The sequence below is a fragment of the Amyelois transitella genome, chromosome 17, assembly GCF_032362555.1.
Source record: "Amyelois transitella isolate CPQ chromosome 17, ilAmyTran1.1, whole genome shotgun sequence".
In the NCBI taxonomy this organism is placed as follows: domain Eukaryota; kingdom Metazoa; phylum Arthropoda; class Insecta; order Lepidoptera; family Pyralidae; genus Amyelois; species Amyelois transitella.
The window spans coordinates 5,211,409-5,223,476 of NC_083520.1; the positions used below are offsets into that span (position 1 = coordinate 5,211,409).

Genomic DNA, 12,068 nt, shown 5'->3' on the forward strand with positions numbered 1-12,068 from the left:
CACACATTCATGTCTGTACTGTCACTGTCATATTCTTAAGCAAATGTCATGTTATTTCAATATCAAATCAATTTTCACTTCGACAAGAAAAATGGAAGAGGCAGTTGCTGTAAAACACGAAGGAAAAAATATTGATATCAAACAAGAAAAACAAGACAATTTAGACAGCTTTAAGTACGAATTCGATTCTGGAAGCCAAGACAGCAGCAAAAGTGGTAGTGGTGGTTATCAGCGATGGGCGCCCAATTTAAATGGAGTGAGAAAAAGCGCTTTTACGCCGTACAAATCTGTCCAGTGCACAGCTTTAACAAATTTACAGAGAGGTAATAGATTTCCCAGAGGTAACATTTATAGAGCAGAGATATCGATTGCCCGGGGAGAGTTTAGTTGGCGGGTTTAGTCAAGTAGATCATTCAAGGTCGCTGTTTTCAGGTAATACGCAGGCGCGAGTCCCCGAGTTGCCCCAGCCAGACTGTAGCTTACATGCAAAAGCTGGCCGCGGAGAAATAACTCGCGACGACCTGAAACTGGAGCAATATGCCGATATCACGGATGAGCATGGACTCACGGCTCTACACTGGGCTGCTAGTTATGGCCAATTGAATAGTTGTCAAGACCTTGTATGGTGAGTGTTATACACATTCCTTTGTTCTTAGATAACTTGATTGACTTGCTCAGTATGGCTGAGACTGTTTGAGTTGTATAAAAGTTTTAGTAAAATAATTGATGTGAAAGTGCACATCTCAACAAAATAATGATTAGACAAATAGTTTGAGGATTAATCATAAAAATTTAGTACAATGTTTTCTTATCCTAAATTATTCAAAACCTTTTGTTTATTGATGAACTAATAAACTGGGTTGGAAATGGGTTGAAACATTGAAACAATTTGAGAAAAATAAAATTGTACTTGACACGAAAAGACTGTATGAATGCACGACTTTTAACAATGATAGAAATAATAATTATGATCTTACAATGTGCATTCATTGTATTTTAGCTATATTAATATTTTTTCACAAAAATTCTTTGATAATGCTAAACATAATTTTGTAACTGGCCAGTAATGCATACCTACCTACACAGTACTCAAAGAGGTTGAACTTCTAATTATTTTCATTACAGTATGAACACCTTTTTTTACAAGAAGAACCAAGTATTTTTAAGCAAAAAAAACATATTAATAATTCTAGAATAGGCTAGTACAGCCTGGATTATAACTTGTTTTAAATATGAAAAGTAAATAATGTCTAGCATTACAATGTTTTTTAATATGACAAAGTATTTATTTTTTTAAAGTTTTCTGCTAGCTGAAAGTCTTTGAAGGAAGTACCTAAGTTCCATTTTTTAGTAGGAGTGGCGCCAACGTCAACATGAGAGGCCCAGAAGGGGAGACAGCATTACACCTGGCTGCTGCAGGGGGGCACCATGAAGTTGTGAAATTTCTGTTGACTGAAGGAGCTGATGCTGACATACAAGACGATGTAAGAATAATTTTAATTAATCTTTTTTCTCATTGGCTTATTGTGATCTCTTAATTATACAGAACTGAGCTTCATTACTCACACACAAGATACTCTTTCCCTTTTCAGTAGGTATGTAGCCCAAAAAATGTACTTTTAATCACTTAATATTTTGCCAACATTTCACGTGCTTTGTTCAATTATTCAGCTTTAATTGGCATTCATATTACAACACTTGCTTCCTAACCTGTCCCTTAGTCGCCTCTTACGACAACCACGGAAAATGAGATGGAGTGGCACTATTCTTTTTTATATTGGTGCTGGGAACCACACAGCATTAACAATAAATTTAGCAAAACAGTAATTTTTGCTAAATTTACAATTACAATATAAAAAAGAATAGACCCACACCATCTTATTTCCCGTGGATGTCGTAAGAGGCGACCAAGGGATAGGCTTATAGACTGGATTCTCATTTTGGGCGATGGACTAGCAACCTGTCACTACTCGTATTTGTATCTCAATTCTATCATAAAGCCAAACAGCTGAATGTGGTTTGTCAGTCTCTTCAGGACTGTTGGCTCTGTCTATCCTGCAAGGGATATAGACGTGTATGTATGTATGTTTATTGTTAGCTGTTGCCCGCGACTTCGTCAGCGTAAATTTCGAGTTGAATCTACAAAAATGTGAAACAAAAAAAAAATATCTTGTTTTTGTTGGGGCTCGAACTTGGACCGCCAACTTCAGTCTCACGCGCCAACCACTGGAATATCGAGGCCGCTGCGGTGGTGTCGAAATTAAAGTAGTCTAACAAACCAAAAATCTTTTTACGTGAGAATTACGCATGTTATGTGCGGCAAAACCAGGATATTATCAAACTGATTTTCACTTATATTTATATGTTATAGGCTTATAGGTATAATGCTGTCATACAATGATAAATGACTTTGAATTTTAAATTTCGTTACTTTGTGCAGTCAATTTCATGCCTTGAGTTCATTCAAATGGCGATAACTTTTTTTTAAGTGAACCGATTTTAATGAAACAAATTTTTATGTTATTCTGAGTAAAAACAAGGCAATTGGTGAAAGTTTTAAGTAAACCGGTTCAGTACTTTTGGAGATAAGCGTGGTCATACATACAGACAGAGAGACAAAAAAAAATTTGCTTTCTATTGTTCATTCTAAGTGTCCCTCTATCCATTTCAGTCAAAAATACTAAATGTACAGACAAAATATATTTACTGTTTTATTAATGTATAGATGTAGTCATGAGGCTGATGTATTTTTGTTCTTTTTTAACATATACATTTTTTAGGGTTCTATTTTCTTGCTAAAACTCCCTTGGCAGCTGGCAAAGGTCTCTTTATAACTTAAAACATGTTTCAGTTTATTTTAAAAGAATTTTATTTTTTCAGTCTGGCAGTACTGCACTTATGTACGCGGCCGCTGCAGATTTCCCCTACACCTGCAATGAGCTTCTTGTTCGAGGAGCTGACCTCACCCTTACCAATGATTATGACCAAGATGCTTACACACTGACCACAACTAATAATTGTAAATTGGGTGAGTTTCAAAAGATACTTTTCAATATTTAAACAATCTATTGAAAATAAGTTCTAGATATTGTAATCAATTTTCTTTTAAGTTTAGTTTTAGTGGACTCTTCACTTTAAAATAAATTGTGGTTACTAATCCCTCCTATCCCATCGAGTTGTCCAATGGTGGGCATCCTCCAAATGTTTGTCCGCTTTGCATTCTACCTGGCAAGTACTTTGGAGTCTGCTCACAATTATAGACCAGGATTGGGTAACTCAGGAAATTGAAATATAAGAGTGCTTAAGGAAACTGGTAAAAATCTGGGAATATATTGACTGATCTTTGAAATTCGTAATAGCACTGAAAAGGCCAATAAAGGCTGTATAATGAGGTCATTCAACAGAATTATTATTTGCCTGATTCTAATGTTATTTGTTTGTTTACAGCACAAACTGTGATAGAAAACTTCTTGATTGGCTGCCTCAGTAAGATGTGAACGTCATGAAGTTAAAAATTATGTTGCTTTGGACAACCAAGGATATTCAGTTGCATCCATAGTGTTAAATGAAATACAGGGATTTAGTTTTTAATGTAAATGTATTAAATATATATTTTTAAGTTCATTATATACAAACAATGTGATGTGACCATTTAAGTATAACTCAATTACAGACAATATCAGATTAAAACTTTGATTTATTTACAACATTTTCCCTTTAAAAACTTGGTATAAAAATATACAATATTTTTCTTAAAGCTAGGTTCATATATTGCACATAAAAACAAGTAGAAAATCAACAAATAAGGGAAATTATGACAATTTCTTACAAGAATAACATTTTAAATGCAGTTTATTTTACAATAAAAAATCCATCAAGCATTAATAAAATCCTATAACCTTTTTTGCAGCTAAAGGTAGTAAATATCCTATACATATATGTATTAATAATACTTTAATGCACTTGGGATAGCAGCATTAGTCAACTGCATACAGCAAGTTAATATTATTTACCATTTAAATGCCACATGAGTCATAGTGTCTTTATTTTTGGAATCCTAGAAGATATAGACATGACCTAGTTTGGTAGCTTATTATACCGACTGCAAAAACGTATAGGTAACGTATAAGTGTTCGTCTGTCTAAAACCTGAAAATTAAAGTCATACAGAGATGAGTATGTCTTAGGACAGAAATCGGTTAGGTTCTAATATGATTCCGCTCAAAGGTCGGTTTATTTTTAAAATCCTTTTTACAATTTAGATTCCGTCAGCCAATTAAAAGTTTGAGGTTTCCTATTGGCTTGGGGACTGATAGCTATATTGATAATACTGGGTTTGTCTGTGACCGCGAGCGCCTTCTTCAGCGCGGCTTCGATCTCGTCGGTGGTGCGGCAGAAGTGGCCGGTTTCTCCGAATAGTTCCATCATTTTCTCGTAGCGCACCTCGCAGGATAGCGATGTTGGTGGGGTACTAGAAAAAAGTATTCAAATCAAAAGGATTGCTGCTCAATACTACTCAATACTGAGATCTCCCCTTTCTCCTGTCGTTAATCCAGGTTACACTCTTAACATAAAGTACCGCACAAAGTGCACCATGATCCTGGATTGGGTCCCATCAGACCTTCACCACCAATGAAGGAAATCTAAACCTTATTGGATCATGCTGCATCAAAGAGATTGGCAAAGTACTGATACTACTCCTGAGATTCTATCAGATATTGAAAACATATTGACGTATGGTGCTAACGTTAGATTTATTAACACTTGTTCACAAGTGGTTCAATAAAGCAAGGCCATTTTAATGTTTGCATAATATCTTTTAAGGATTGTCACTTGCCATGGAAAAATATATGGCAAAAATTGTTGAATTGACTTTAAAATCATGTTATACAATGTAATAATGTACTTTGATTGATGGTGCGATGACAAAATGTACAGTAGCTTGCATATAAACATTACGCCCCTTGGTTAGTATGAACAAACCAGAACCATACTTAATTTCCCTGCAGGCGGCTGTACTTACCACTGCGTAGGATCGCCAGCGGCCTGTATGTCCCTCATGGTATCCTTATCGAACCCGCTGTAGATTCCGTTGTTGTTGACTATCACTATCACCACTGGCAGTTTGTAGCGGAACATCGTTTCGATCTCCATGCCTGAATGAAGCATCAATTAAATGTTTAGTATTCATTTTATTTATCTGGGTAAAAGATGAACAAATCTGATCAATTTAGTGATTTCGTTGTATAAATACGAGTATTTGCCCGCGGCTCCATTCACCTACAACGAAAGAAATCCGACACTTTTCCCTTACGTTACCTTTATATCCCTTGGAAATTTATTGCTTTCCTAGATTGCGTAGGGAACCTTTATGTCAAATTTCATAATTCTAGCACCAGCGGTTTGGTTTGTATTTGAGCGTTTTTCATATTAAATACTTCATTGTACAAAGAATGTCGTGTAACCTGAGAAGCCAAATGCGGAGTCCCCTTCCACACAAATAACCCGCTTCCCGGGAGCGTGGTCGCGACACCACATCGCTGCTGCGACAGCAAAGCCCGGACCAACCTTGAAAATTAAATAAATCAATATTTAGGCTTACACAGTTCAAAATAAAATTTTCCAAAATTGTAAAATAAATCTAAATGTTTTAATTTTTATATACGTACAGAAGATAAAGTAAACGTCATTTTTGCATTTTGCTGGATGGAATGGTGAATTACGAAACGAAGTAAGTGCGAAAGAGATAGACGACGGAGCCGTATGCATTAGACGTTACAGTTCTACAGTATGTTAAAGTTTATTGCGAATGATACTAACGCCCATAGTCCCAAATGTTCCCGCGTCAAGCCTGTGTCTGGGCTTCTCATTGAGTAACATCCCTCTGCCGATGTCCATAGTATTGGCGCCTTCGCTCACGATGATTGAATCCTTTGGAATGTTCGCTTGAACTGTCTTGAATACTGCGTAGTAGTTTAGTGGCACAGTTTTGTCGTTTGCCTGTGCCTGAAAAAAGTTCATCTTTTGTTAAGTATAACAACGCATGCCATTCAGTAGTTTCTTTTTGCAACTCGAGTTTGATTCAAAACTACGATATAGCGTACTTATTTTTGCATGTGAAACCAATTTTTTCATCTGTAGTAAGTTTTATAAATTGGTTTGTGAATTAGCTGTAATTTATTGTGCTGCAATAAAGAGGGATTGTATTGTATTATATAGTATTGTATCATTCCGTACTCTTAATAGTCGCTTTTTAGATCTTAGGGGGAAAAGATTCAAGAGTCATTTTCAGTTACCGTAACTGAATGATAATAGAATTTTAAATAACTGAAATACCTTTACCTCAACAAACTCAGTATTGGCCTTCTGTTTCTTCTGCAACTCTTGCCACCAGGCGTGGCTCGAAGGTTGCAATGAGAACTTCTTCTCAGCTAACTTCTGCACAAGAGACTCTGTGAATGGCTTTATGTCGGAGTGAATCGCCAGTTCGGATTTCACGCTGTTGTGGAACTCTTCTGGAGAAATGTCCACCTGAAATTCGAATAAAAATAAACAAATTGTAAAATTGTATAGCAATTTTTGTTATTAACACTGTGGATGTCGCCTTAATAGATACTTTAAATTATAACATACTTTAACCATAGAAAAAGCCTTGTGTTGAATAATAGTTAGTAATAATGTATGACACAGTAATAGATTTTAATTTGGTATACCTACATGCCTTGATATAGTCAACTCTTTATCCCTTGCGGGGTACACAAAGCCAACAGTCTTCGAAAGACTGACAGGCCACGTACAGCTGTATGGCATAGCGACGGAACTGAGATTCAAATAGTGACAAGTTGCTAGCCCATCGCCTACAAGAATTCTTTAGCCAAGCCAAGTTTTTTAGCCTTTTTTAAACTTTAGGTACCCACATTTTTTTTGCATAAGTAGCTGGGTGGGAATACAAAAAGTACCTGTATTATCTTGACGTCTGGCGCGAATCGTGGCTGTTGTCCGAAGTGCAGCATCCAATTTAATCTCGCGCCCAACAACAGAATCACGTCAGCCTTTAACAACGCCTGCGTACGCGCAGTCGATACGCAATGTTGCGACGAGTCGGGAACTACACCTTTACCTGAAATTTTATTAAAGAAATTTAAAGAGAAGTCAAAAACTGGAAACTACCTAAACCAATAACTTAATTACGTGATGCGTTGAAGGGGATGACCCTGCTCTACTTGGAAGTGAGCAATTTCTTATTTTATCCTATATACTATGTCTATGTCTTCATTTTTGTTCCTCACTGCGTTTTAAATTCACAGGCAAAAATACGGAGGAAAATGTCAAAACTAAACATGTTGACCATACATAGAATCCCGCAAATAATAAATACTATTTATGGATACCCTACCTATTGATGTGGGCAAAAATGGTAGTTTCGTAAGACAACTGCAAGAGCCCACAGGCACTTGTCGATTGCTAACTTACCCATAGGTGTAGGGAGGAACGGTAGCTTCGTGTTCTCAACAAGTTTGGTGATGGCGTCCTCTGCTCTGGCGTGGGCCGCTCCTTTGCCTACAATCACTAGAGGGCGCTGTGCTGAAGACAAGAGTTCTGCCGCGCGAGAAACCAATGCCGGGTCAGGATGGCCAAGTTTGACTGGCTCAGCGTTATAGAAGTCCATAGGAACTTTCTCTTCGTCTACTTCGGCCTGGAAATTTGAGAAAAATCCTGATTTTTGACTGAAGTATTTAGTATCTTGTGTATTGTGTATGCCCAAAAGTTGTATGTTACTCATCGCAAAGTGCGGCAAGGACTGGCGGTATGTAAACGCATTTCTCAATGAAATTAAAAGTAATCTTAATTTCAAAGGAAACAAAGCTTTTGGTATAAAGTCATATGTAAAAATTTGAAGATACCATGAGTAAAGTTCCCGGCATATCGAGGTAGGATGCGCCGGGGCGGCCGGCGGAAGCGAGCCTCACTGCGCGCTCTACGTGCAACGGGATCAGGCGGGGCGATGGCGGACGCGCAGTGTATTTGCAGTACATCCGACTTGAATCCACCTGTACAAGTACGTTTATAGTTTAATATATGGGTGTATTTTTAGAGCTATATATTAAACTATAAACTATGCATATACATACATAGTAGGTTTAAGACGTACCTACTAGATAGTCAGTTTTACAGTTTTAAGATAAAGTGTCTATAAGTAGGTACGTATAAGCCATATTTGTTGTTTATTATCTTAATCTGAAAGTATCGAAGGTCGATATGTGCCACAGCGGCGATATATCTTATCGTATTACGAAATTAATTACTAAATTCCAAAAATTTGCAAATGGTTTGCTACAGTTACAAATACTTTATAGAATTCACATTACTGCAAGTAGGTATACCTACTTATATTTAGAACAAATACACAGCGGTCTGGATTAATTTAATATTTTGTCGGCAGAAGCCGGCGTTTAATGATTCGATCAAGTTAGGCTTAAACAAATGTTTCACATCTATTGTTTTTATTTTAACATAAATAAAAAACTAATTAAAATATACCAAACTAATTACAATTAAACCTAATCTGAAAAAGTAAAATAAAATTAAAAATCTGAAAAATTTTGGTGCTCTTGTTGTTGACATGTGGCGCAAGGTTCAACTGGGGTCCTGTTTAGATGCCAGAGAGAACAAATCTTAAAAAATGTAAAGAATAATGTTCCAACCTGGGGCCACTCCTGAAAGCCACCAATGCCCTCGTGGTCTTCAGGGCATGAACCAGCTATGACCAATAAAGGCCAGCAGTTGACTTGGGCATTTGCCATCCCACCCACACAGTGCAATAGACCTGGCCCAGAGACTGCTAAGCATACTCCGGGTTTACCTGTAATATAAACCAAAATTTATTGATTTCTAAAATTCAAGTATTCTGCCATTTACATAGAAAATATAAAGATATTCTCAGGAGAAATATTATACATACATTGGCTTTTTTCTGAAAGATTTGGCACAGCTAAATATTTGTGTTCTGACTACAGATAGTATAATTTATGTGCTTTGCAAAAAACAATTTTCTTTTTGTACAGGATGAACAGCTAACATATACCACTCAAAGCAAAATGGTTAAGGTATCTCTTGAGCACTCTGTACCAAAAAAAATATAAACAAGAATATTAGCATAAGTCAGTAGGTAGTTATCAATCATCATTAGTTTGAAGCCATCAATATTTGACCAACTGATAAATACTATTATTTAATCTGCATCTAAGTGAAATTTAACTTCTTAACTTCAACTATTTTTAAAAAGGTTATAGGTATAGGTATTTCAGTGCAAATAATAATTTATTGTTTGATTAAATTTATTCCTCGTAAATTTTAATAAAAATTGGAAAATATATTTATCTATATCCCTTGTGGGGTAGACAGAGCCAACAATCTTAAAAAGACTGACAGGACACATTCAACTGTTTGTCTTCATGATAGAATTGAGATTCAATTGGCGACAGGTCGCTAGCCCATCGCCTAAAAAAATCAAGTTTATAAGCCTATCTCTTAGTCGCTTTGTACGACATCCATGGGAATGAGATGGTGTGGTCCTATTCTTTATTTTAAAGGTGTCGGGAACCACACAACACATTAGAAAGGACTGTTATTAAATTTCCATCCAACATATCATTAAAGATAATAGTCACCAGTTAAATATCCTATGGCCTGAGCAGCATAGCATGCCGCCTGCTCATTCCGCATGCCAATGTATTTAAGGCCAGCTGCTTGGAAAGCCATGGAAGTCTCTATTACAGGTATACCAACTATACCAAATACATATTCTATTCCCTGCAACAAAGATACAAATATAAAAAAATAGAGTTACACATTAAAGTGGGAGTTGTGCAAAAAGAAAAAGATATACCTACCTTGATCCTTAAACCATTTATACATTAGTTGATCCCAGGAATCTGAGGATTAATAGCACCTAAGAGTAGTTTAATCTGGTACCTCTTTATATTTATTGGTGAAATGGTTTACATGACCATAACCTTATAAGGTCAAAGTTTATGTATATTATATGTTTCCATCAACGATTAATCTACCACAACATACTTTTAAGCATGAAAAGATTTTGATCAAACTACGATAATATCTATTACCTACCTATCATACATTAAATCGGTTAGAAGCCGGGCGTCTTGTTTATGTAGTAAAGGAACTTACTTGTTTCTTCAGACTCTCCGCCAATATTGTATTTCCGTCGATCGTCATGCCTTGGGTTAGTTTTGCCGAAACGTGAATTGATCTCCTGATCGTTAACAGAGTCAGACGTCTCAACATCTTGAATAAAAAAAAATTTAAATTTTGTTATGCATAAAACAATAAAGTCAATAAAATAATGTCTAAAACTGAAGCACTCTACACTTTGGTCAAACAAAAACAACTAAATAAAAGTTAGGAAAACAGATAAAGAATACAAAGTCCAATCAAGCGAAGTAATAAATAAATATATTTATACATCAAAAAAGTATCGCACAAACAAACTTACGTATCAGGGATGAACTATAAATTTAAATTATTTCCCTTATATTGTAGTCACTGATAATAAGGTATTATTACCTAATTACCTTTAATGATAAGACAATCACTGCCACTAACAAAGACTAACAAAGTAAAAATTTAAAATTCTACGAAATCAATCATGAAAAATATCTTTACAGTTTTTGAACCGAACAAATTGTAATAAACTTGAGTTCTGAACTGAGGAATGTTACTATCACTTATCAAAAATTTTCCACAGACGTGATATTATAAACTATAATTAACTAGCTTTTACCCACAGCTTCGCCCGCATGAATGTCTGGGGAATCCGACGATGTTGAGTCGGAGGTTAGGTATATTGCGCGATTTAGCATTTTTGCTGTTTTTGATTGATAGCGTCGTGTGATTGTTGACGATGTCGCCACAATGTAATTAAACGATAAATAAAAATATCACACACATATTTAATTTATTTTTGTTATTCTTAATGAGTTACCATTTATGTTTGTTATTTACGTATTAGGTAAATTTTAATATGTTTACTGTACGTGAACTTAATATAACTTAGTATTAATTTTCTCATATAGTATTTAAAATATTTTCTTAGCCATGTGCAATTATTAATGTAATAAATAATAAATAATTAGATGCCCGTCATTTAACTACGATAACTTAAAATACGAGAGAACAATCGCGGCTTCAGCCGGGTCAGACAGAAATTAATGTACCCGAATTATAAAAAGGATTTAAGCTTTAAGGAATTTTGACGTGCAATTACTGTTCGGAGAAACGTTTACCCTGAAAATTGGGAAAAATATAGTGATAAACACCAAATTTACATTGAGTTTGACATTTCGATAGTGCCAATGCCAAGCTAGTTACCTATGTCTGTCGTCTGCCGTTGGTCTGTTTTGGGCGGGAAAATGAAATTGAATTTTAGTGTGACTAACCAGACCTTGTGATGCATTTCTAAATTTTGTGTTATTGTTGCAGTTTTAATAGATACCAACCACAGATTTAAAAACATTACATTGAAAGTCTAAAACCAACCAACACACTTTTCCTTTTTTTGGCTTTATGAAATCTCTGAAATTGAGTATGTAATGAAACCCATCTAGATCGAAGCTCCCGTCGCTTATGCGGTCCATCTGTGAACTATTCTTATACTTACTAGGTAATTAATTACTTATAATATAAAAAAATATCTTAATGTCTTGTATAAACGGAAAAAATGTGTTCGGATAATAATGTTAAACTTTTGCAGGACAACTTCTGTTGAGGGTGCCCAGCCAACACTTCTGTTGAGGGTGCAACGGGAACACGCAGAGATGACAGATGAGTGAGAGAGAGCCTTAAATTGGTAATCTCAAATTCTGGACCATTAGCGATGACTACAAAAGAACATAATGCCCTACCTGCATACTGCAGACTGCTTAGAAAAGAAGAAAAAACTACGAGTTTTGAAACGATAGAAATATTGACATTTAAATTTTATTGCTACATATCATCTTTTATCTAGTAGCTTTATTTTTTTTATTTATTTTAAATTACTTTTTAATT

General features: G+C 35.5%; 2 protein-coding genes across 6 annotated transcripts; one reads left to right on the top strand and one right to left on the bottom strand.

Moving 5' to 3' along the window:
* The first annotated feature begins 39 nt into the window (after positions 1-39).
* Positions 40-3,585, top strand: LOC106142234 (DNA-binding protein RFXANK). 2 transcript variants are annotated; one of them, XM_013343921.2, is made up of 5 exons: positions 40-323; positions 433-625; positions 1,352-1,484; positions 2,881-3,028; positions 3,448-3,585. In XM_013343921.2, the coding sequence occupies exons 1-5, from the start codon at positions 44-46 to the stop codon at positions 3,495-3,497; spliced, it is 804 nt and encodes a 267-aa protein (XP_013199375.2). In that variant the 5' UTR covers positions 40-43; the 3' UTR covers positions 3,498-3,585. The 2 variants fall into 2 exon arrangements, with proteins under 2 accessions (XP_013199375.2, XP_013199376.2); XM_013343922.2 differs by having other exon boundaries at positions 41-323; positions 1,355-1,484.
* LOC106142233 (2-hydroxyacyl-CoA lyase 1) lies at positions 3,580-10,750 on the bottom strand. Of its 4 annotated transcripts, none has more exons than XM_013343919.2 (12): positions 10,595-10,750; positions 10,191-10,307; positions 9,671-9,812; positions 8,705-8,862; positions 7,904-8,050; positions 7,473-7,695; positions 6,959-7,119; positions 6,342-6,530; positions 5,820-6,005; positions 5,465-5,567; positions 5,023-5,155; positions 3,580-4,470 (listed from the first exon to the last, which is right to left on the bottom strand). In XM_013343919.2, exons 2-12 carry the CDS (start codon positions 10,305-10,307, stop codon positions 4,251-4,253), a joined length of 1,779 nt encoding a protein of 592 aa, XP_013199373.2. In that variant the 5' UTR covers positions 10,595-10,750; the 3' UTR covers positions 3,580-4,250. The 4 variants fall into 4 exon arrangements, with proteins under 4 accessions (XP_013199373.2, XP_013199370.2, XP_013199374.2 ...); XM_013343916.2 differs by having other exon boundaries at positions 10,516-10,675; XM_013343920.2 differs by having other exon boundaries at positions 10,587-10,605.
* Positions 10,751-12,068: the final 1,318 nt, after the last annotated feature.